This window comes from Lemur catta, chromosome 2 (assembly GCF_020740605.2).
Source record: "Lemur catta isolate mLemCat1 chromosome 2, mLemCat1.pri, whole genome shotgun sequence".
In the NCBI taxonomy this organism is placed as follows: Eukaryota; Metazoa; Chordata; class Mammalia; order Primates; family Lemuridae; genus Lemur; species Lemur catta.
Genome location: NC_059129.1, coordinates 15,366,819 through 15,391,108, shown reverse-complemented (window position 1 = coordinate 15,391,108; position 24,290 = coordinate 15,366,819). Strand labels below are relative to the sequence as shown.

The 24,290-nt window shown below is 42.8% G+C and overlaps 1 protein-coding gene across 2 annotated transcripts in view; it reads right to left on the bottom strand.

Moving 5' to 3' along the window:
• The window catches only part of PRKCB (protein kinase C beta), a 294,889-nt gene that overhangs the window by 159,918 nt on the left and 110,681 nt on the right, over positions 1-24,290 (bottom strand). For both annotated transcript variants that reach the window (XM_045542806.1, XM_045542805.1), the window contains exon 3: positions 15,447-15,529. In XM_045542806.1, the coding sequence (XP_045398762.1) occupies positions 15,447-15,529 (83 nt within the window). The remainder of the gene's footprint in view (positions 1-15,446; positions 15,530-24,290) is intronic.

Genomic DNA, 24,290 nt, shown 5'->3' with positions numbered 1-24,290 from the left:
TTAACTCATTTAATCCTCACCCGGACCCTATGAGATAGGTGCTATTTTATCCTGTTTTTACAGATGAGAAAACTGAATAATCTTGGTTTAACGAGCCCAAGAGTATTGAGCTAGTTAGTGGCAAACCTGGAATTCAAACTCAATCATTCTGGCTTCAGAGCCACCGTACAATATTGCCTTACAGTGGTTTCCAAACCCAGCTAGCCATCAGAAACACCTGAATAACTTTTTAAAATACAGATTCCTGGACCCTTATTTGCATTTCTTCAAGTGAAACCTGTTTTTAGCAGGCTACCCAAGTAATCCTTAGGCATCCAATCTGTCTGTAATCTGCAAAGTAGCATTTAGAAATTTAGTGGACATATGTTGTTTTGATTTGCCTAACATCTATGCTTCCTTTTTTTCTATAGCAGTGCCTCAATTCTCATTTAAAAAGCCATCCATCTCATCCTCCCTGTGTTTAGTCTTGGAGGGAACACCTTAAAAGGCCAACCCAGGGTTGGTTAGGTAAATTGAGCTTGGCCAAATAATCTCTCTCCTTTTGGAATTTGAATTTAGGGCCAAAATAATACGAGAACCAAACTCAGAGTTGCTCTGGTTGTTCAAGTTTTCTTTCAATTCCCTGAAGTGTGTCATATCCTTTCCACTGAATTCCTTTCTAACTTAAGTTAATCAAAGATGGTTTCTGTTGCATGTAACCAAACACCACTAACTAGTAGAAGAACCAACATGGTAGAAACCCACATCCACCAGAGAGATCTCCTCTGCAGCATGCCTGGCAATTGAGTTTTGCTCTACTGGGACGGGGAGCTAATATCATGATATATTAAATAGCAACCAGTTGGTCAGTAGGGGCTGTTTTTCCTTAGTCTACACAAATGGTCCTCAGCCCTAATTCTGTCCTTTGGAGCTACACACAAAAAATATATACAAGAGCTCTTTGGATATTTGATGACAGCACAAACTCTAAGCTAGACAGGCCAACCCTCAAAGTATCCCCAGCTCCGGCCGGGCGCGGTGGCTCACGCCTGTAATCCTAGCTCTGGGAGGCCGAGGCCGGTGGATCGCTCGAGGTCAGGAGTTCGAGACCAGCCTGAGCAAGAGTGAGACCCCGTCTCTACTAAAAATAGAAAGAAATTATCTGGCCAACTAAAAATATATATACAAAAAAATTAGCCGGGCATGGTGGCTCATGCCTGTAGTCCCAGCTACTAGGGAGGCTGAGGCAGTAGGATCGCTTAAGCCCAGGAGTCTGAGGTTGCTGTGAGCTAGGCTGATGCCACGGCACTCACTCTAGCCCGGGCAACAAAGTGCCACTCTGTCTCAAAAAAAAAAAAAAAAAGTATCCCCAGCTCCTTCCTAAGGCATCTTTTTGGCACTTGATATCACACACCCTTGCTACTGAGCACTTCTGTTGCGAATGCAGAAGCTGTAGACTGCAGTGTTATGTAAGCAGAATGTAATTTCAGCAGGATCATACACTTTCAGATTTAGATAGATAATAGATAAATGAGGAAATAATGGAGGGAGGAAGGGGCAGAGAAAGAGGAAGTTGGGGGGGGGAGAGAAAGAGATGTACACTATACTGTAGACTGAATTACCCCTGACATTATTTATCATTGAGAGATGCAGATGGGTCTTTTGGTCTAAGTGATGGTGATGCCAAGAGAGATATTCAACCTTAATCTCTGCTTCATCTCCTGGAAGGAGCTAGATAACATCATTATCACGAGTTAACTGTGGGTGTCCTCACTTGCAAGACTGAACAACCCAGGCTTTGAGAAGGGTGCAGGCGACTGTTATGTTGCTTTATCTGAGCCAAGGAGACTGGACGATGCCACGTAGGAGGGGTGAAGACAGAGATGGTCTTACTGACATTCAGGTGGAGGGAGGAAGTGGGCAGGGCCTTGGCCTGGCAGAGCTAGGACTTCTCTTCTGTCTCTGGGGCCAAAATGAATTGAAGTCAAGAGTCATGAGGGGCCAGAATCTTATCAGAACCTGAAGGTTCTCATTTTAGAAACTAAGCTGGCTCCCAGCTGATGGAGGACCTCAAGGGTAACCACATCCGGAAGCAACTGTCAGTAACTCTCTCTCTGCAGTACTTCTGGTACCCCCGGGCCTTCACTCAAGTTTGGTCTTCACTGAACTAAGTCTGAGTCTGCACTAGAGGTGAAGCGGCACCAAAAACAAACAAAAACTCGAGAAGCCAGCTCCGGAACATCCCAAAGCGATCTTCACAGCTCTGCAGGCAACAGAGCGGGACTAAGACACTAAAATGTGTTTAGGAAATGTGGTCTTTGGTTGTTACATGTGTATATATTTTTAATTTTTTTTTTGATATATCATACCAGACCTAGTGGTTTTGGTCTCCTTATTATAATTCATTTAGCAATATATAATGACTATATTCCCAGGTCAATAACATTTTAATCACTGTGATGTTTTATTAAAGTATAATTTACATACAGTAATGTGCAGATGTTAAGCATACAGTTTGATGAATTTTGAAAAATGTGCACACCCGTGTAGGTACCATTTCAATCAAGATCTAGAACATTTCTATCACCCCAGACACTGTGACACTATACAGCACTCCAACATATGGATGTAATATATTTTAACGTACATAAACCCTAATTAGTGGTCACTTGGGTCATTTTCAAATTTTTTTATTTAAAAATATTAAGCGGGTACAAATGTTTTTGGTTACATGGATCGCTTTTGGAATGCTTGAGTCGCGGCTATAGGTGTGCCCATCACCCAAATAGTGGTGATTACAGCCATTAGGTAAGTCTTTGCCCCTTCTCTCCTCCCCTTTCCCCCAGCTTGATTTCCACTGAATTTTACTTCCCTCTGTGCACATGCGTTCTAATTTATTAATGAGTACATGTGATGTTTGTTTTTTTCAATCTTGAGATACTTCACTTAGGAGAATGGTCTCCTGCTCAGAGGAGCAGGAAACTACAGTCAAGCAATAGAGCCAAGATGACCCTTGATAAATACCCTGGGCTTACCCCCAGCCACATCCCCAATCTCCTACTCCTCCCTCACCTTGAGCCCAACCAGAAGTCAGAGGGTAAGGAAGCAGTCCTCACGGGTCGGTCTCCCAGGGAGAAAGCAGAGAAGATTACGAGGACAAACAAGGCACTGGCACAGCGGATGAGGGCCAGTGTGGTAGATTGCAAACTGGCCATAAATTCCACCCATACCTGGATGCTCCTTTGCGGTGTGACTTTGCCACTCTTCCCATCCATAGGTTGAAGTCTAGTTCTCCACCCCAAATCTGGTCTCGGCCATAACCAGTGTGACACAAACATAAGCTTTAAAAACATCTGTGTTCTCTTGTGGTGCTTGGAACCCTGAGAGTACGCTAGCCTACTGGAGGAAAGAAGCCATGTGGAGGGGAAATGAAAAGCCCAGACCAGCAGCCTGCCAACCATTGTCATGTTACAGGGGGCCATCCAAGGTCATCCAGCACCAGCTAAGTCCCTAGCTGCCCAAGACACATGAGAGAACCCATGTTTATTCAGATCAGCTGAATAAACCCAGATCAGAAGAACCACCCAAGTAACCCACAGAATCATGAGAAATAATAAATAATTTTTGATTTAAACCACTAAATTTTGGCATGGTTTGTTGCACAGCAAAAAATAACTGATACAGCAGAAAATGAAAAAGCATCTTGCAAGTATTTAAGCTTCAGTTCCAATCCTTGAGGCTCCTATCCCTGAAGCTCGTATTCTATTTCTAATGTCCTTCCCATGAGCCAATTGACTCTCTTTTTCTATTGCCAATTTGAGTCGGATTTCTCACTTTCAGTTAAAAAAAAAAATGCAAAGCTTTACTTTTTCTATGTAATCTGGTACAGTTTCAAATAAACAGAAATCCTTCATTCCTCTAAATTTTAAAATAATTTACCCATGAAGCCTATTAGTCTGGAGATTTGGGAGAAGAAAAGGTTCTGGACAATGTTTTCATTTCTTTCTCAGTTATTTGCCTATTCTGGCTTTCAATTTCTTCTTGAGACAAAGCTGGCAATGTAATTATTTATGTATTTAAAAGACATAGGGGTCTTGCTACGTTGCCTAGGCTGGATTCGAACTCCTGGGCTCAAGTGATTCTCCCACCTCAGCCTCCCGAGTAGCAGTAAAATTGGCAATTTCAAGTGTATGAGAAAAATCATCCATTTTAGCCAGATTTTCAAACACATTAGCAGTTATTTATATACATTTTAATGTATAAATACAACATATTTTGATGCTTTTATTTCCCTTTTTTTTAAATCTTCACATTTAACAAAGTCTATCATCTTTAATAGATTTCTTCATAAAGTGAGACTTGATCAAAAGAATGCTCTCAACATCAGTGCCTACCACTTTTAACGGATCTGATTGAGTGATAGAATTAGCAGGGCCTCGAGAATAACAATGAGTTTTATTCAGTACCTTGACCATAAATGATAAAAAAATCATTTCTGAAACCATAAAATGTTAATGAAAATATCTTTAGACAAACCAGCCAAAGAGTCCTTTTGTACTGCCTGGCACAGAGCCCCTGTTCAATAAAGTTAGCTATTATTATCAGCTTTATTCCTTTACACCTGCACCCCTTTTTAAGCAAGAGAGGCTCCTCTAGATATTAATAATAATTTGAAAACCATTTATTGAGTGCCTTCTCTGTGCCAGACACTATTCTAGACGTGGTTCAAGCAGTTTCTCACTGAATACTCATAAAATCACTATGATTTAGGTATTATGTTCCCCATTTTAAAGACAGAAACTAAGGGTCACAGAACTCACATTATTTCCCCAAGGTCACTGGTGCAATAAATGGCAGAGGTGGAATTTGACACCAAGTCTTTCTGGCTCCAAAGTCCAAGTTCTTTTCTCAGTATTGCATCACAGAATTTGAGGTTTTGTGTGAAGTAATGGAAATAGAAACAGTAATTACCTCATAAGGGCACGGCTCTGGGTGGACAAATGTAAAAAATTATCAGTACATTCTTGATTAGGGCAATGGGTGGAACAATGGAAGTGCCCTTAGCTACATGGCTAAGGGCTTACTATAAACTGTGTCAAGCACTCTCATGCAAAGGCTTTGTAATCCTTTTGCTGTTACTCCATTTGTCTTTTGTTTTCTTGTTAACTCTTTTTCATTTAAAATATTTTTTGAATTATTTTTAAACCTATGTGGTTGGTACTAATAATAACCTGTTCCATAGATTTGAAAACTAAGGCATAGAAAAGTCAAATGATATGCCCAGGTTTTCCTAATGAGTATCTGGGGACAATCAGGACCCAAATTCAGATATGTCTGATTTGAGAGTCCACACTGTTAACTACCATTGACATAATCAATAAACTGCCACACCTACCCATTTGTAGGTAGAGGTAGCTAAGCCTGCTGGGACAGGGAATACATGAAGTGCATTCTTTTGGTGAGGCCATCTATGACTCTCTGAACCGCACTAAGACCTGCAGCTTTTGATGAAGTCTAGGGGTTCTGTTCTGCCATAGCTCCTTGGGTTAACAGGATCTGCAGTAGATTAACCATAGAGTCTTCTCCTCCAATGAGGCAGTGGAATCTATTTCTCTACCGCTTGAATCTAGGCTTGGCCATGGGATTAGCTTTGTCCAATGGGACATTAGCAAACATGATGCACAAGCTTATGCATCATGTTTGCTAGTGATGCAATGATGCATGCATCTCTTATGCCAGAGAGCATTATGATGCTCCCTTGCTCTTTCTGGAGCCCTGAAACCACTGTGTGAACAAGTCAGAGCTAGCCAGCTGGATGGAGGATGAGGCCACATGGAAGAGAACCAAAGCTCCCAGGCCAACAACCTGCTCACTGCTAGTCATGTAAGTAGGGCCATCCTAGATCATCCAGCCACCAGCCAACCAACCAGATACTCACAGACATAAACAATAACCTGTTAAACTCTGTGCCCAGGGCAAGTACCTCACTTGACTTACTCTAGTCCCAGCCCTTGGAGGTAACTTCTCTCTTTCTTGTGCTGAGATCTCTCAGGAGGCTGTGTATGTGGTCAGTACTCTGAGTGCTGAGTAACCTATAATGTCCATATGAAATGCTTATGGCAGTGCCAGATACTGGTCTCTCTAAGAAGATCCAAGAGACAGAAGAATTGAGGGGTTCCAACCCAGTGAGACCTAGAACCAGGAGGATGCCTATAGATAACCAGAAGTAACATTCATGAACTCTGCCACATTTTGAGGTCCTCTAGTGGTGAGTGCCCATATATATAGTTTATTCTCACTGGCACTGAATGGCTGGGTCAGTAGCTACATTCACTGGGATAGCGCCTGGTTCATAAAGTTGCCGCAGTATGCCATGATGTGGACCTATCTGTAGAATGATGCCAAATGCACAAAGCTCTACTAATCTCCAGAATATGCCCTGGCTCAGCGTGGGCTTGGAATAGCAGAGAGTAGAGGATGAAGCCCAGCACATTACATTCCTTTTTCATTGGTGGACCCTGTGCATTTCTGCTCCATGAGTTTGCTGCACACCAGTTCCTCCAAGGTCACACGAGACGAGAGGGCACCCCTCCATAGCTTCATGAGTATCATGGGCAGCTAAATGAGAGCCTGGACAGGTGGGCAAGCAGGTGTGGCAAGGTCTTTAATCATGCCTCTAACCATGGGCAGAAAAAGGTCAATGAACTAAGTCACGCCAGTTCAGGAGTCTGGACCAATTCATCATCCTTGGTGCCAACCGACCTTCTTGGAACTATATCCAGAGACAGAATCATTTCAGGTAGGCTGCCAAATCCTATGCATGCTGGCTGCAGGGAGTGCTTCCTGCTCTCCCCATGCCCAAGACAATGACTGGCTGCACTCCTTCATTCATACAGAGAGGGGTCTCATACCACTTACGGAGCCCACACACTTCTAGGAAGGACTGCCAGGTGGCAGGCAGAGAGCCTGTCCATTCTTCAGACTTTCCTGGTCTGCCTGACAAGACATCTGTCCTTGCTGCCTTCCCACTGTTATTCATTATCACTGTCATCATCATCGTCACATATAAATATATAGCTCTTGCTATATAACAGACACTGTCCTAAGTGTCGTTATGGATATTTATATATTTGATACTCAAAACAATGCTATGAGGTAGGAACTATTATTTTACCCATTTTTCAGCTGAGGAATCTAAGACACAGAGATATTTAAGTAATTTGCCCAAGGTCACATAGATTTGAGCCTAGGAAGGCTGGCTCCATCATCTGATTTTACCCAGTACGCAATTCTGCTTCTCCAGTTTTCCTCTGCAAAATCACCTCTTCCTCACTCTCAAAGCACGGAGTGAGCACACAGACCCTCATCTCCAGGAGTAGGCACAAGTATTAGTCAGGGTTCTCCATAGAAATAGAACCAATAGGAGGGAGAAATAGATAAATTGATAGATAGATAGATAGATAGATAGATAGATAGATAGATAGATAGATGATATAATGTGAATGTGAATTTTGTTCACACAATAATGGAGACTGAAAAGTCCCACAATCTGCCATCTGCAAACTAGACAACCAAGAAAGCCCGTGGCATAATTCAGTCCAAAGTCCAAATCCAAAGGCCTGAGAATCAGGGGTGCCAATGCTCTAAGTCCTGCTCTGAGTGCAAAGGCCTGGGAACTGGGAAAAGATGAATGTGCCAGCTGAAACAGAGAAACCAAATTCACCCTTCCTCTGCCTTCTTGTTCTATTTGGGCCTTCAACACATTAGATGATGCCCACTATATTGGTGAGGACAGTTTTTTACTCTATTGATTCAAATGCTAATTTCTTCTGGAAACACCCTCACAGACACACCCAGAAATAGCGTTTTACCAGCTATCTGGGCATCCCTTAGCTCAATTGAGTTGACACATAAAATTAACCATCATGAGTCCACCCTTTTTCAACTTGGCACCCATACACATCCCCTTAAACCACACTTAATATCTAAATAAAGAATAATAAAGTCATAATTCCACCTGACATTACAGAACCAGACTCTGTGCAACTGACAATGCAATAATCCCTTCCCCAGGAAAGGAGGTACAGTCCTCGAGTGATGATAATTCTTCTACTGAGATCCTGTAAACTTAAATACTAAGATGTAAAATTAATAATACCTACACATGGATATAAAGTCAAAACATATGTTACATGATAAAGTACTAAGAGAGGAAAGAAAACAAATATATTGTATAATGTATGTATATGTACACACAAACATATTCATAATAAAATAAGGAGGAAATACTCATGACAGTGACAGCCCTTGTTTCTGTAACTGGTCACGCGGTTGTAGCTGATACTTATAACTACCTTCTACTACCCCTTGTGTATCCCTGTTGCCTTCAGCCAGTGCCTCAGCTGTGGTGGCTCTTCACCAGGCAGAGTGACCCAAACCTTTGTTCCTAAAGGGTCTGGGCCATTTATAGTCTTGCCTGGATTGGGTTGCTGTAGTTTTTCATTGACCTTAATCACAGGTCATGGTAATACTAACAGATGCCTTAAGGGATCTCCTGTATTCCAGACATATTTTCCCTTTTCTCCACTGTGCAGTAGTAGTCCAATTTCCCCTCAGTAGTTCAGATCAGTCACCCCAGTCAACTTTGTGATTCCATCCTTGGTCTGCTTGCTCAGAGACAGGAGGAGCCCAAAGTGGCCTGGTAGCAGTCTTAACTTCAAGTTCAATAGAATCATCGTTGTATCGCCTGGTGGAAGCATTCCTCCCTCTGGGACTAAGACCTCTATGCTGGCAGCGCATAAAGTCATGGGGAAAGAAAGCAAAAATTTTGCTAGTGGGTCACTAGGGGAAATAATGAGTGGTGCCACTCCCATTTCCACCTCTTGATTTCTGCACCCATGAATCCTGACTATCAGAGAAACAGCACCATGTACTGGGCACTGTTTAGGAGGATATATGGCCTTCTGGAGAACCCTGCCCATCCCTGCAAGGTATTGCTACCAGCTGGCACTATAACTGAGTCTTCAAAGGGCGGTTCCATTGTTCCATCAAGCCAGCTGCTTCAGGACGATGAGGAACATGGTAAGACCAGTGAATTCCATTAGTATGAGCCCACTGCCCCACTTCTGTTGCTGTGAAGTGAGTTATTTGATCAGAAGCAATGCTAAGTGGAATTCCATGACAATGCATAAGGCATGCTATAAGTCCATAGATGGTGGTTTTTGTAGAAACATTATGCGCAGGGAAGGCAAATCTGTATCCAGAGTGTTCATTTTAGTAAGGACAAAACGCTGCCTTTTCCATGATGGAAGCAGTCCAATGTAATCAACCTGCCACCAGGTAGCTGGCTGATCACCCCAAGAAATGGTGCCATATCAGGAACTCAGTGTTGGTCCCTGCTGCTGGCAGATTGGGCACTCAGCAGTGGCCGTAGCCAGGTCAACCTTGGTGCATGGAAATCCATGTTGCTGAGTCCATGCAGAACCTCCATCCCTGCCACCACAGCCATTTTGTTCATGAGCCCATTGAGCGATGACAGGGTGGCTGGGAAAAGAGGCTGACAGATATCCACAGAATGGGTCCTCCTATCCACCTGATTATTAAAGTCCTCCTCTGCTGAGGTCCCCCTTTGGTGAGCGTTCACATGTGACACAAATATCTTCGTGTTTCTTGCCCATTCAGAGAGGTCTAACAACATATCTCATCCCCAGATTTCTTTGTCACCAACTTTCCAATCATGTTCCCTGCAAGTCCCTGCCCATCCAGCCAAACCACTGGCTATAGCCATGAACTGAACTGATCAAAGAACTCACTTCACTCACTCACGTCACTTCTGTCCCTGACACAAGCACCACGGGATCTGCTGGATCACATGGCCAAGTGGCAGCCCAGCTTGCACAGCAGCCCGGACCTGTTGCAGAGCCTTCTCCTGTTCTGGGCCCCACTCAAAACCAGCAGCTTTTTGGATCACTTGGTAAATGGGCTGGACAACGCACCCAAATGAGGAATATGTTGCCTCCAAAATCCAAATAGGCCCATTTGGCAACTTATCTCTTTCATACTTGTAGGAGAAGCCAGATGCAACAACTTACCCTTCACCTTAGAAGGGATAGCCCAACATGCCACACACCAGTGACTCCTAGAAATTTCACTGAGGTAGAAGGCCTCTGAATTTTAGTCAGATTTATTTCCCACACTCTGAAACACAAATGTCTTACCAATATGTCTACAGTAGTTGCTACTTCTCGCTCACTAGGACCAATCAGCATAATGTCATCAACGCAACAGGCCAGTGTGGTATCTTGCAGAAGAAAAACGTGATCAAGTTCCCTTTGAACTAAATTACAGCATAAGGCTGGGGAGCTGACATACCCCTGAGGTAGGACAGTGAAGGTGTATTGCTGGCCTTGCCAGATGAAATCAAACTGCTTCTGGTGGGTCTTATGGACAGAGATGGAGTCAAAGGCATTTGATTTATCAGTAGCTACATACCAGGTACAGGGGGTGTATTAGTTTGCTCAAGCAATGAAACTACATCTGGTACAGCAGCTGCAATTGGAGTCACCACTTGATTAAGCTTATGATAATCCACTGTCATTCTCCAAGACCCATTTGTCTTCCACAGAAGCCAAATAGCAGAGTTGAATGGGGTTGTGGTAGAAATCACCACCCCTTGAATCTTTGACATCATTGGCGGTAGCACTGACCTTTGCCATCACTCCAGGGATGTAGTATTGCTTTTAATTTACAATTTTCCTAGGTCGAGGCAGTTCTAATGACTTCCACTTAGCTTTTCCCATCATAACAGCCCTCACTACAGAGGTCAGGGAACCAGTGTTAGGGATTCTTCCAGCGGCTAAGTATGTCTATTCCAATTATCCATTTTGGAACTGGGGATATAACTGCAGGATGAGGATTCATCATGAGAGAGACCTAAGCTAAAACTCCCTTGATCACCTGACCTCCATAAGCACTTATTCTGACTGAAAGGCCACTGTGATGCTCAGTTCAGAGCCAGTGCCCAGTAGTCCCCAAAAGGTTTGATCATTTCCTTTTTTTCAGTGCACAGTTATCCTGGTAAAAGACAGTAGGTCCCTCTGGGGAAGGCTGGGAAAAAGATTAATAGTACATATTTTCAGTAGTACAATCACTTTCTCGAGGAGACTTGGCCTCCCTTTCATTCAAGGAAGTCTGGGTCTATAAACTGGCTCGAGTCTGGGTATGGATTGAGGGGCTGTGACTCTCTGTTTTTATGATTCCAGTTAGACTTTTGTTCACTTGACCTAGAACTTTTCCGCTTATACATATCAAGTAAGAATGCAGTAGGCTTCCCACCTATTTGCCTTCTAGGGACACCATGATTAGCCAACACCATAAGTCTGCACAAGTCAGGCTATATCGATTGTTGTTTTAACTCGGCTGTCTGTTATCATAACCACGCCCATCTGCCTCTGATGGTTGAGTGTCACCAATTGGCCCCTTTTACCCTGGAATCCAATTATTCCCATTGCACTTAGGTTTTCCAATTAAGTGGCTGTGGTTCCCACTGTAAGGTACAGCCATAGAGAAGGGCAATCATAGAGCTCATCAAGGATGCTGGGGCTCCCCTTGCAAATTTATTTCTCAAAGTACTGGCAAAAGAAAGAAAGAAAGGGTCTTCTGGCCCCTCCCAGCATGGGTGAGTACGTCTTAAATGACAAATGCACTCTAATCCACATTCTAATCTCCCTAAGCCTTGAATCTCTTCCTCTGCATTAAACCAGGGGAGATGAGGCATTTCTAATTCACTCATGGTGGGCCATCTTTTGATTGATGTTTCAGCCAACCAACCAAACTGTTAGAGCCTTTTCTAACTCCCTAAGCTGAAACATTAAATTCAGAATCTCTGCTTAGTGAACTTATAGCAATAAATTCAGCCTGACTCAACTTTATGTTCCTTCCACCATTATTCCACACCCTTCATATCCATTCCTACCCATGTTTCCTAGACGTCTACCTGTATAAATTAGAAAACTCAGGTAGCTCTTTTGGAGTGCAGTATACCTTCTCATGGGTCACACTTTGTACTGCATCTTTAGGGGCTTTCTGGGACTTGAGTCTAGCGATAGGTCTAGAAGCAAAAAGGGTGGGGTGGAGATGGGTCCGGAGTCAGCATTGTCTTGCCTGGCACCTGCGTCAGGGGAGGCCGTTACTGTTTCCCTGGGAAATGCAACCCAAGTGGAACAAGCTACACCACCATGTTTGGGGGTCCCACTTCTGCTGGAGGATGCGGAGGCCACTTCCAACCAGCAAGGAAGACCCATCAGAATTTAGGGGATCAATGTTCCCAGCTTCAGAGTCTTCATCAGTCTTCCCAACTTACAGGATCCCATTCTTTCCCCATCAGTGTCATTGCTTTAACAGGAGACACTCTGTGAGGCTGGAAGTTCAATGTGCATTGTAATTCAGCCAATCACAGGATGAGACTGTGCATTTGATTTTCAGAAATCTGAGCCCTGCAGCTACAGGCTAAAAGGCTTTCCTTCAGGGCACACCTAGAAGCTCTTAGATAATTTATGCAGTGCTTGAGGTGGGAATTCAAATCCCTGAGCTCATCCTTTTCCTCCACCACTTTGTCCGGAGACATTAGGAGCAAGCAGCCAATGTCATTATATTCCTTAGTTTTCCAAAAATGTTTCAGCATCATATACAGAGTCATGTAGCTCCTGCTTTTTATAAGTGGTTGATTAGGAGTATCCAATGCAAATTTTTGTATATCCCTATAAATAGTTCATGCCATGGACTATCAGTGCTCTCTTTACTACTAGAAATAGGGTCATTAGCATTTTAAATCTAGTCAATTAGAGAGCGAGTTCCACAATCCCCAGAACCCCCTCAGAAAACTCATCCTTAAAATTCTTTTCTTCTAGATCCACTTTTGGTACCAAAACTTTCTGTTTTAGTCCATTCGGGCTGCTATAGCAAAATACCAAAATCTGGGTTGCTTTTAAATGACAAATTTATTTCTTACAGTTCTGGAAGCTGTGAAGTCCAAGTTCAAGGCACTGGCAAGATTCAGTGTCTGGCGAGAGCCCAATTCCTCACAGACAGTGGTCTTCTTGCTATAACCTCACATGGTGGAAGAGGTGAGGGCTGTCTCTGGGTCTTTTTTATAAGAGCACTAATTTCCATTCATGAGGGCTCTACCCCCATGACCTGATCGTCTCCCAAAGATCCTACCTCCTAATACCACCACCTTGGGGGTTGGGATTTCAACATATGAATTTGGTGGGGGGACAAAATCTTCAAACTATAGCAGCATATAACCAGGCCCAGCCAATCAGCATAACTCATCCTTCTGGCTACATGTGACCCATGGTCCAATGAGACTGTAGCACTTGTCACTGGGGTTGCAGCACTGACATAAAACAGAGGACTAAAGCTGCCGCAGCCACCACGCTCCCATAGGAGAAAAGCCTTCCTGAAAAAGAAACAACACAGAGGAAGGCTAAGCCAAGAAATGGAGAAAAAGGTTCCTGAGGACCTTACTTAAGCACTTTGATTCACTGTGCCTGAAGCCAGGGCTGCCCTTAGGGCTTTTCAATCTCAGGGATCAAAAATTTCCCTTTTCACAGAAGCCAGTTTGAGCTGCGTTTCTGTCTTAGGCAACAGAAAATTCGACAGACAGAGAGAGAATATGGGAAACACCATCCTCCTGGCTGCAACTTGCGCATCTAGTCTCCGTCTGCATGAACACTCAGAGAAGCATACTGGAGTCAGGCAGTCCCCCCAAACTTCCCTGCCTGTTTTCCTGGGGATGAGAGAAGAAATTGCATTATAAGGGCCAGGGTGTGGGATCTGAGAGAACATGACAAACCATCTCAAACTTTGTTTTTGCAAACAGACCTGCAAATATTTGTTTGTTCCACATTTATTGGAGTTCTTAACTTGAGTACCACATTTTTCAATCTAGAGTGTCTGTGTTGCTATGGCAACAGATAGCCCCCCCCCCTCAATTTGTGGCAAAATGGCAGATGACCACTTGTACGAGGCCAGCAGGAGGCAAAGAAACTCAATGACAGGAGGTAGTCACTACTCGCTTCAGGCAAGCAGAAGTCACCCGTCAAGTCTAAGTGGGTAACAGGACCAGTAATGGAGACAAAATCAATGGAGAAAATTCCAGGAAGGTGAACCAAAGCAGGAACAAAGGAAGAGAACGAGGGCGATGCCTGCATATGGGGAAGCCAAACGCAGTTCATTCCTGAGCTGTGAAAGACTATGCATGGTGGAAAGTCCCATCACCTAGGACAGCTTCAGCTGCATGAAAAAGAATGCCCCAAACAATGAGACTTTACCAAGAAGAGCTTCTTATCTCACCCATCCAGTCTGGGGATAAGAGGACTCAGAGTTGGCTCCAGCTCACTAGTGTCATCAATGATCCAGGTTCCTTCAGCTCTTCCACTCTGCCATGCTCAGGATGTCGGCAGTGTCTCCCTCATTGACCCAAAAGGGCTGCCACAACTCCAAGTATTACATGCACAAACAAAAATTCCCAAGAGGACAAAGGAACGGATGTCTCTTTCTTATCAGAAAGGAGAATCTTCCCTAGAAGCCTTCTTCAGTCTTCCCCGCAGGCCCCACTAGCAGGATTGGGTCACATGCTCATTCATGAGCTACAAGAAAGCCTGGAAAAGCATGTATCAGGCATGTTCAGCTTCTAGCATGAGATGTGACCTCTGCCAGAAGAGAAGAGGGTGAGGGCTGTGAACAGCTGTCGGGTAGACAGTCAACAATGTACCCCAAACTTGAGACAAACTTGTACCAAAATTTTTGCCATACTCTTAGAACACCCATACTGTCAATTACTTAATATTTGCCTTAAATAAATTTGTCTTTTGTTTAACCTAAATATCTTTTACTTGAGTAGGAAATTCTGTATTTCTACCATAAATGCAAAACTGCTATTAGATACGTTTTTCCAACCCATCTTCAAATAAATTCATAATGATTAATACAAAAATCATTTGCCTATTTTACCCACAAATATCTCTTGTCTCACCAGCAGTATCATACTTTGGGATGTATAGTAGTGGGACAAACTCATTTCCCCCTAATTCTTGCACCCTGATACTAAGAACTGCCTAACAAAGAGCTGTACGGTGCATGGTAAAGTACCACCAAAACTACCTTTTTGCAGTTGCACTAACAGGTAAGCTCCTGACTATCACTCCCCACGCCCCAACTGTCAAGGTGAAGACTTTTAGCAAAATCATAGTAGGGGAACTAGCTGGTTTCCTATCCAGCCACATCCCCTCTCAAAATGTTTTGTTTTGTTTTTTCCACTAAAAGGAAAACCGTCTCAAAGCCTACAGGGTCCACCACATGCATTAACATCCCACCTGTTTGTCTAAGCGTGCTCACTCACATTTACCCAGAAGGTAAATGCATTGACTGTCAGCAGAGAAAAGTGGCCAATGCCCATTACTTACATCAGAGGCTGGGCCCTTGTCAGCTCCAGGGCAGGAGAATGTGACAAATTCATGGCACCGCTTGTGCACAACAAAGCAGCAAACTGCAAAAGAGAAAATAAGGGTGGGAGGAAGGGAAGAAGGAAAGTGGAGAAGAGGAAGAGAGAGAAAGGGAGGAAGAGATCATTAAACCTGGGCTTCACCAACAAGGAAAAGCTTTATACCAAAGTAAACAATAACTTCAGCTTTTGCATCTTGTCCTGTGTTGAAATCAAACTCTTGGGTACACGGATGTTGCATCTCACACAGGAGCTAAACTTCTAAAGTTAGCTAGGGTTCAAAAGATCCCATATGCTCAAAATTACACTCTCTTGAAGATTCCTCAAAGTGCCTGGTCTTCTATTGATTTTGGAACAGAATGCTGTTTCTTAGATCACGCGCCAGATGAAGTAGTTGGCTTGTGTTTAAGTCCATAGTGCGTAAGAAATACATTATCTTTAAACTCTGGAATCACACTTTGAGAGATGTGCATACTATGAAGGGCATGGAGAAACAGTGAGCAGGGGTGGAAGACTCATGCCTCCGCCTCACCAGAAGCAATGTCAATCAGGTGGAAGAATGGAAGAAATGGGTTGCCATGTTTACATTATTACCTTAGTAGTTTGCAACCAAATACATAGATACATATATTTGAATTTGTGTGAGTTAAATACATCTATGATATGGCTCCACTACTGGGGAATTATATCAGTTGGGGTGGGGGGACAGTCAAGGAATAAACAAAAAATAAAACTGATTTTTTGGTTCAAGTCTTCTTTTAAAGTTTTGTTGTTCGAATCTTCATTTATAACCTCTATACCGTGGGTTGTGGGTTTTTGGAGGATGGGTGTCATGCTTTCGGGTACAGCTCAGAACCTTTCTAAAGTGGACGTGCAGTAAATGAAAACAGAACAGGAAACTGCAAGGCTACCCCTAGAGATATAATGGGTTTAGGTTACAATCATCAGTAGCAACTAATATCACAAAAAGATACCACCACCTGCCTCGATGAAAGCTCACACCCCACCTATGAAGTACTCTTGCCAAATAATCCAATCTGTTCAAGCCTCTTGATACAACTACCGATTTACAGAAAATACAAGTAATAAGGAACATATTAAATGACATCACAGGGAGACAACAAAAAAAACACACCACAGCTCCCAAAATACCCAAAATGCAGAAAACTACAAAGCAACCAATATGGTTTCTTCAACAAATACACTGCAAGAGAGAAAAAAAGGGGAGAGAAAATAAGAGTATAAACTTATATTTGCAAAGGGATTTAAGAATCATATCCACTAAAGGCAACATGTAGACCTTATTAGGGTCCCAATTTGAATAAATCAATAGTTTAAAAAATTGTGAGATAATCAGGGAAATGGATATACTCACTTTTGGGGGCTACTAGGAAAGTACTGCTTAGGGAATTAAAATTTTTTGATGTGATAACGGTATTGTGGTTATTTTTTGTTATAGAATCTTCATCTTGGAGGATACATCTTAAAATCTTTGTGGATAAAATAATTCAATTCAAAACAATTCAATGAGCCAAGGAAGGGAGAAAAAGGGGAGGGTTATAGATGGAAAAATTGATCATAATGGGTCATTATTGAACCTGGGTGATGGACACATGAGGATTTATTATACTAATCTGTCTACTTTCATTGATTAATTGATTGATTGATAGACAGGGTAAGGAGGAGGGCTGTAAAATTGAAATGTGCTAAGTCTTACATCCCTTGAAATTATAGATATTGAGAAACAGCATACAGGACATTGTAAGTTTAAATATGTGTGTTAACAATTAAGATTAAAAATAAGAATACAAATACCATGTATAAGTTTCAAACCACTAAAAGGAGAAATTGGACCAAAAAAATTAATCCAACTATACCTCAAAAGGCCTTCTTCATGCCCCAAGATCGTGTAAATATTATTCTATGGGTTTATTTGTACTTGTATATGGCATCATTTCTGCTTTAAACTCTTTAATCCATCTGTAATTTCTTGGAATCTGATGAGAAATGAGACTCTAATTCCTGTTTTCCAAATAGGTAACCAATTGTCCCAGCATCCCTTATTGAATAATTCATCCCTTCCCCACTGATTTCAAATGCCAGCCTTATTATATGTTCAATAATTACAGACACTGGGGTCTGTCTTCAGGCCTTCTATTCTGTTCCATTGATCTGTCTTGTAGCACAGCAATATGGGTTTTAATTATAGTCACTTTATAATATGTTATATCTTGGCAGGGCAAGTCCTCCCTCATTATTCTTATTTTCAACATTTTCTTGGCTATCACTACATGTTTATTCTTCCAAGCAAACTTTAGAATCAGTTTACAAGATTTTAAAAATACCAATGGAATCTTTATTGAAATTATATTCAGTCAACCCCCACCCTCCAAAAAATGACTGGAATTTTGACTGAAATTGTCTTTAAATTCAGAAATTAAATTCAAGATAATCACCACTTTCACAGCAGTGGGTCCCACCAGGCACTGACTGTCCCCCTTGTTGAAGTCTTATTTTCTTCATATAAATCCTACAGATTTTGCATTTAGTATTGTCTGAGGGATTATTTTTAAATGCTGTTGTAAATTTGACATTTTTTTCCATTTTGTTTTCCAACTGGTCATTGTTCAAAAATAGGAAAGCAATAGATTTTCAGCATATTTATTTTGTAAGCATTTTGAACTCATAATAGTATGTGTGGGTTTTTAGTTGCTTTCTTCGAGCTTTCCAGATAGAGAACTACACTATCCCAAATAATAATATTTCTATTTTCTCCTTGCTGACATATAGGCTTCTCTTTTCCCCTTATCATATTTCTACATCTGGAACTTTCAGAACCACATGAAATAAAAGAGACGACAGCACCGTCCCATTCCTGAGCGCTCCCCAGCTTACCTCTCCCCTACTGTCTACATTCCAACCACACAGGAAAGTTTTCTACCTCTTCTCAAACTAACTTTTAGAATTTATATTTTCCTTAAAAATATAAGAAGTGTTCTTCTCAATGTGCTTGAATTTTACCATCTTATCTGGGATGATACCACACCTTTTCTCATTCTGTCCTCGTAATGTGTTGCTAGGTAGTCTCTCGTTATTTCTTACAGAAATTTGTCTTCTTTGTTGTCTATTTTATTCTTCTACCAGTTAAAGAAGCAGATCGTGGATATGTTTATCAATTCTAGTGGGTTTTGTTCTACTTTATCAATTGCCACTTTAACATTTTTTGGTCCTCCATATCTGTATGTGTATTATTATTTGTATGACTTATGAATTGGGAATATGAACTCTGGAGTCTGATGGCCAGCATTGTATCCTGTCTCTGTCATTTGGAAACTTTAAAACTTAGGTACATTACCTTACTGCCCTGTGCTTCAGTTTCCTCTCTGAAAAATGACAGTGATAACAGTACCCATATCACGGTGTTGTTGTCAGCATTAAATGAGCTAAGCCATGGTCAGAACTGTGCCTACCATATCAAGAGTATTCAGCAAATGTCTGCTAATACTATCTACTACTATCTACTATTCTTTCAAAGCTTCTTGAATTGACTGTTCAATTAATTTAAGTCCCATTCCTCTTCATTAAAAATTTAAAGATTTTAAGGCTAAAAACCTTTCTTTTAAGTACAGTTTTGGCTGCATCTTATGTTTTATATTTAATGGCATCGTTGTTTGAAGTTTTGAAGTGGTCTATTACTATGGCTTCAACTCTTTCTTTGACCCAGAACTATTTAGCAAAGCTTTTCTCCCCCATTTTCAAGTAGCTGCTTTATTCTAGAACCTTTCTTTAAAACACTCAAAATGTCAGTTATGATCTTATTCATCCTTATCCCCTTTGGGGGTGAGATGTGGGGCCAGCCTCTTGTTTCTTAGTGTCTACTACAATTCCTGGTACATAATTGGTATTCAGTAAATAAATGTCTGGTGAACGAATGAACAAAAAAATGAATATCATCAGTCTTAGAAAAAGAAGAAAACATAACCAGCTTTATGGTAGATGTAGCTCCTGGCTGGCCCTTCACATTCCACCACCAGGGACACTTGTCAATCAACCATGGACCAGGTCACTTTAGGTAGCCTTCCAATTAGGCACAGAAATACATAATCTATACCCACTGAAGAGGAATCAATATGCCAAGTGACTTGACTATGCCCCAGCACGCTCCAGAGAGACGCTGGGCACAGACTTTGGAAAGCTAATGACCTTCTGGTGCAGGTAATTCCTTTACACAGTGTGTTTCTGAAAAGTTGTGCAAATCAGATTTCCTATTAACTAAAACACTTTAAAGAAAATAGTAGGGCTGACTATTTAAAGAAACAAACTAAATCATTTTGTGATACAAATAAACACCCCCTCATTTCTATTTGGCAAATTCAGGGTAAAAACCAGCTTTTCTTAAAGATGAGGCAACATTTACTGAGCTGCTGGAAAATGTAGTAGGTCCTACTTTCAAACAGGTACCCGGTAAGTGCCAAGAATTCCTGGATGCTTCATCGTTTATTCAATAAGCCCTTGCTCGGCCAAGGTTGAAAGCCTACAGTCCTCCGAGCCCAGTGTCTAGCTGTGCTTTATTAGGACTACACAACAGGGTCTCAAACTCAAATGCCTAGGGGCCAGGTGAGTAATGAAAATGTCACAAGGCCAGGGAGGGGAATGCACGCATGGCCTGTTCAAACGGGGAAATTGCTACTCAGCTCCAGCAGAGAACGAGAAAGAGATCCCAGGCTCTATCCACCTCACCCCTCCCTTGTTACATGCAAGGACATGAAGGTCACCTGCCACCTATGTCGGCAGAATAACGCTCCCCACCGCCACCACCACCAAAGATGTCCACGTCCTAATCCCTAGAACCCATGAACATGTTGCCTTACAAGGCAGACGGGATTAAGTTAAGGATCTTCAGATGGGGAATTACGCTCATTTATCTGGACAGGCCCAGCATAATCACAAGCGTCCTCATGAGAGGGAGGTGGGAGAGGCAGTTAGAGGATGAGATAGATGTGAGGATGGAAGCAGAGGTTGGAGTCACGCCATTTCTGCAAAGGAACACAAGCCAAGGCATGTGGGTGGCCTCTAGAAGCTAGAAAAGGCAAGAAACAGATTGTCCTCTAGGGCTGTCAGGAGGCATGCAGCCCTGCGGACATCTTGATTTTAGCCCCAGAAGACCCATTTTCAGAGTTTTGATCTCTAGACCTGTAAGATAAATTTGGGCCATTTTAGGCCACTAAGTTCGTGACAGCAGCAATAGAAAACAACATACCGGCCAAGGATCAGAAACAACGTGGTTAATCCCAGGAGGAGACTCCAGTCACAAGCTCAGGGGATACTTCCAGGGGACCTCTCTGAAGTTTCTGCCCTAGGAAAGCACTGAGATCTCAACTCCGCTCCACAGAGCACCTCACCCCCAAACTCCCAGCTCTAACCAATAAAATGTATTCTTCGCATGCCAAAGAGGGCTAAATTAAGTCATCAAAAAAAAGTGTTTTTCTCTTTGGAGTTGATTCTCTTCTTTTACCCAATTCTCACTGGGGTCTATAAGTGGAAAACTGACATTCTTGGGAAGCAATCGTTGTCCTTAAAATCCGTATCAATCTGGGATAGAAATTCTAGCACTAGCTGCAGATATCTGTGGTAGAAGAGAGAGAAGAGCCTTCAGCACTTTCCTAGGCTCTCGTTTCCTTCAAGAGGCCCCAAATTAGACAGTCTTCAAGTCCCATCATCTGCAGGAGTTACAGGCTAAGTCTATGGAATCTGTGGGCTTGGTTTGAACCCTCCTTTGACCACCTAGAAGCTGAAGGACATTAACCTAATTACTATGCCTCTCTGAGCTTTGTTTTACAAGGTTTTTGTGAAGCTCAAATAAGACGACACATGCAAAGTGCTTGGTGGAAGGCACATGAGTTGGAGCCACCAGTATGCAGATGTTGCTCTGCAGTGGCTGGGGAGGAGCACTCTTCCCCCCAGGTCAAAGATGACCCACATGTTTAACTGCATTACACTCTGCCTAGCGCCCCACATGCTTCCCTAAACCGTCTCCACGATGGAAGACAGAAAGGTCCAGTCACCATCTCCACCCAACACCTGGCCTCGCTAGCACTAAGGAGAGTGACTCACACGGCCACGTGACTTGAGTTTGCAAAGGGCTTTTGTGACCATGCTCTAACCTGAGCCCCCTCACAATCCTGCGGGGAAGGTGCTCTGATCCTCACTCTATCGACAGGGACAACTGATGCTCAGAGCGAAGTGATCAGCCCAAGGTCGTTCAGCTGGACGGTGGCAACGCTTGTATTTGAAACCAGGTTTGCCTTCCTCTAGAGCCCACACGCTGAACTTCAGGGGTGCAGATGCATTTGTGTTTGTCATTCATCTCACTGTTCCTGAAGAAATTCTCCCCCACTTTCCTCACCCCCGCCATTCAGTCAGTTGCTAAATCCCACTGATTCTTCCTTCTCAACATCTTTGATGCCACATCTTCCTGTACGTTCCCCCCTGGCTCCCACAGTCTGTGATTTCCCATGGGTATGGAATTTTACAACAAAGCCTTAACTGGTGTCCCCAGAGATTGGTCATTCCTCCTTGATCTCTCATCTCTATGAGTCCACGTTCCCATGACCATAAAGGAGATAAGACCACCAAGGCCACGTGATTGCTACAAAATCTAAATGAGAGGGCATGCACCAATGCACAGCAGCAGGGGATGGTGCAAAGCAAGCTCTCGATGAAGGTTCATTTACTTCCTTCCAGGATGGAGGGATTCATAGCACAAGCTCTGCAGCCTGGATTCTACACCAGGTGCCATAATTTATTAACTATGTGACCTTGAACAAGGCCATTAACCTTGCTGTGTCTCATTTCCTAGTCTGTGAAATAAGGACAATAATAGTACTTTCTTCATAGAGTTGTTATGAGGATTAAATGAGTTTATATTAACATAGTGTGGGGACACAGTAAGTGCCTAATAGATGCTAAGTATTGTCGATATTGTTCCTACTTACTTCCTCCCACCTGTGCAGCCTACCACTCCCAGAAAATTCAACCTCTGAAGACCCAACTTTAATGTCCTTTCCCTGCTCCAACGCGTTCACCGGCTGCCTGTTGCCTAAATCTGCACTGTCTACTGCGGTAGCTGCTAGCCACATGGGGCGATGTCAATCTAAATTAATTAAATAAAATTTGAAATTCATTTCCTTGCATTCACGTTAGCTACCTTGCAAGTGCTTGAGGACCACATGTGGCTAGAGACTAACATGTTGGACCGCACAGATATAAGACATTTCCATCATCATAGAAAATATTATTAGACAGCAGTAGCCTAAAGATTAAAGTTTGGAACTTAACCTGGCATCTGTCCACAATATAACCACCACCTAACGTTACTCTCACCTCCTTTCACTCTCATCACTGCCCCACACTCCTGCCAGGAGGGGTGACTGTCCATTTCTATTATGTATTTTACACATTCCCTGTTGTGCAAATTTGTTCCACAAACATGCCCATGCTGACAGCTCATCACATGCCGTCTTCAAATGAATCTCAAGGCAGAGGAGCTTGGTTTTCTGACCAGCAGACTGAAGGCACGATCGGAATAGAAATGGCATATTCCACAGCGTCATTCAGCTCAGCATCCCTGTAGGACAGATGACAGTTGGTTCATCCTACCTACCTTAATGCAGGGGTTACAAACTCAAACACCTGCAGAGACCAGGCCTTGTGACAAAGTGAAGCAAGTAGGGTAGGGACACGGTGGCACTGAGCTGAACTCAAGAGCACTTCCCTTCCAAGGGACACTTGGCTACAGCCAACAGTGGCCCTGGGTTCATTGCTCCAGAGTTGCCAGGTAGGATTCTTTTTAAAGACCTGCACAGGCCACCCAAACACATCTGAGTGCTGCCAGTTTACAAGCTATGTCTTAGCTGGCCATGCTGCCTCAAATACCTCCACCTTGGTTACATATATCTCTCAGCTAAAATATCCCCAACCACAGAACGAGGCCAAGACCACCTACTTCACAAATGGTTATGAAGCTGAGATCAGATTCGTGTGCCTAGTGTGTGCCTGGCTCATATCCAATTCATAATAAAAATATGAATGAATGAATGAACAATGGATGAATCAATGAACAGGCTCTTTTGGTCACTCCCACACTCAGAAATCGCTCGTCATAGCCGAGTCAAAAGGAAGACAGCGGAGGCCACAGGCGGTAGGATGGTTTGTGTGAATCTGTGGGCAGCCGGCCCCAACGCACACAAGCTGTGTGAGTTCAGAGGGTCATCTCAAAGCCACACTTGGCTAACTTTGAGTATACAGTGAGAACTTCTTTTAAAAGAGTGTACCATGCTTACGCTTTAAGATTTCAAACATTGCAAATGAGTACACAGTTGAGAATCACTGCTCTACTCTGTTACCAGAGAGAACTGTTCTTTCTGGTTTCTTGAATATTCTTCTAGAGGTATTCTGTGAGTCTACATGTATATATGAACTGAGATATTCCCTATTTTTCTCTTCTTTTTAATCTCTGTTTTACCCATAGGATACAATTCTACACCACTGGTTCTCAGCCCTGCCGCATGCAGACTGGAGTCACCTGGGGAGCTTTTAAAACAGAAAGTGCTCAGGCCCCACCGTGAGATTCTGATTTAATGGGTCTGGGGGGAGGAAAAGAGGATAGGCACTGAAACATTTGGAAAGCAAGCTCCTGGGTGATGCAAATGTGTTTGCAGAGTTGAACATTGCTAAACTGCACACGCCTCCACCACCTACTTTTCCCCAGACTAATACATCTGGGGGGCTGTTCCACCCCAATATG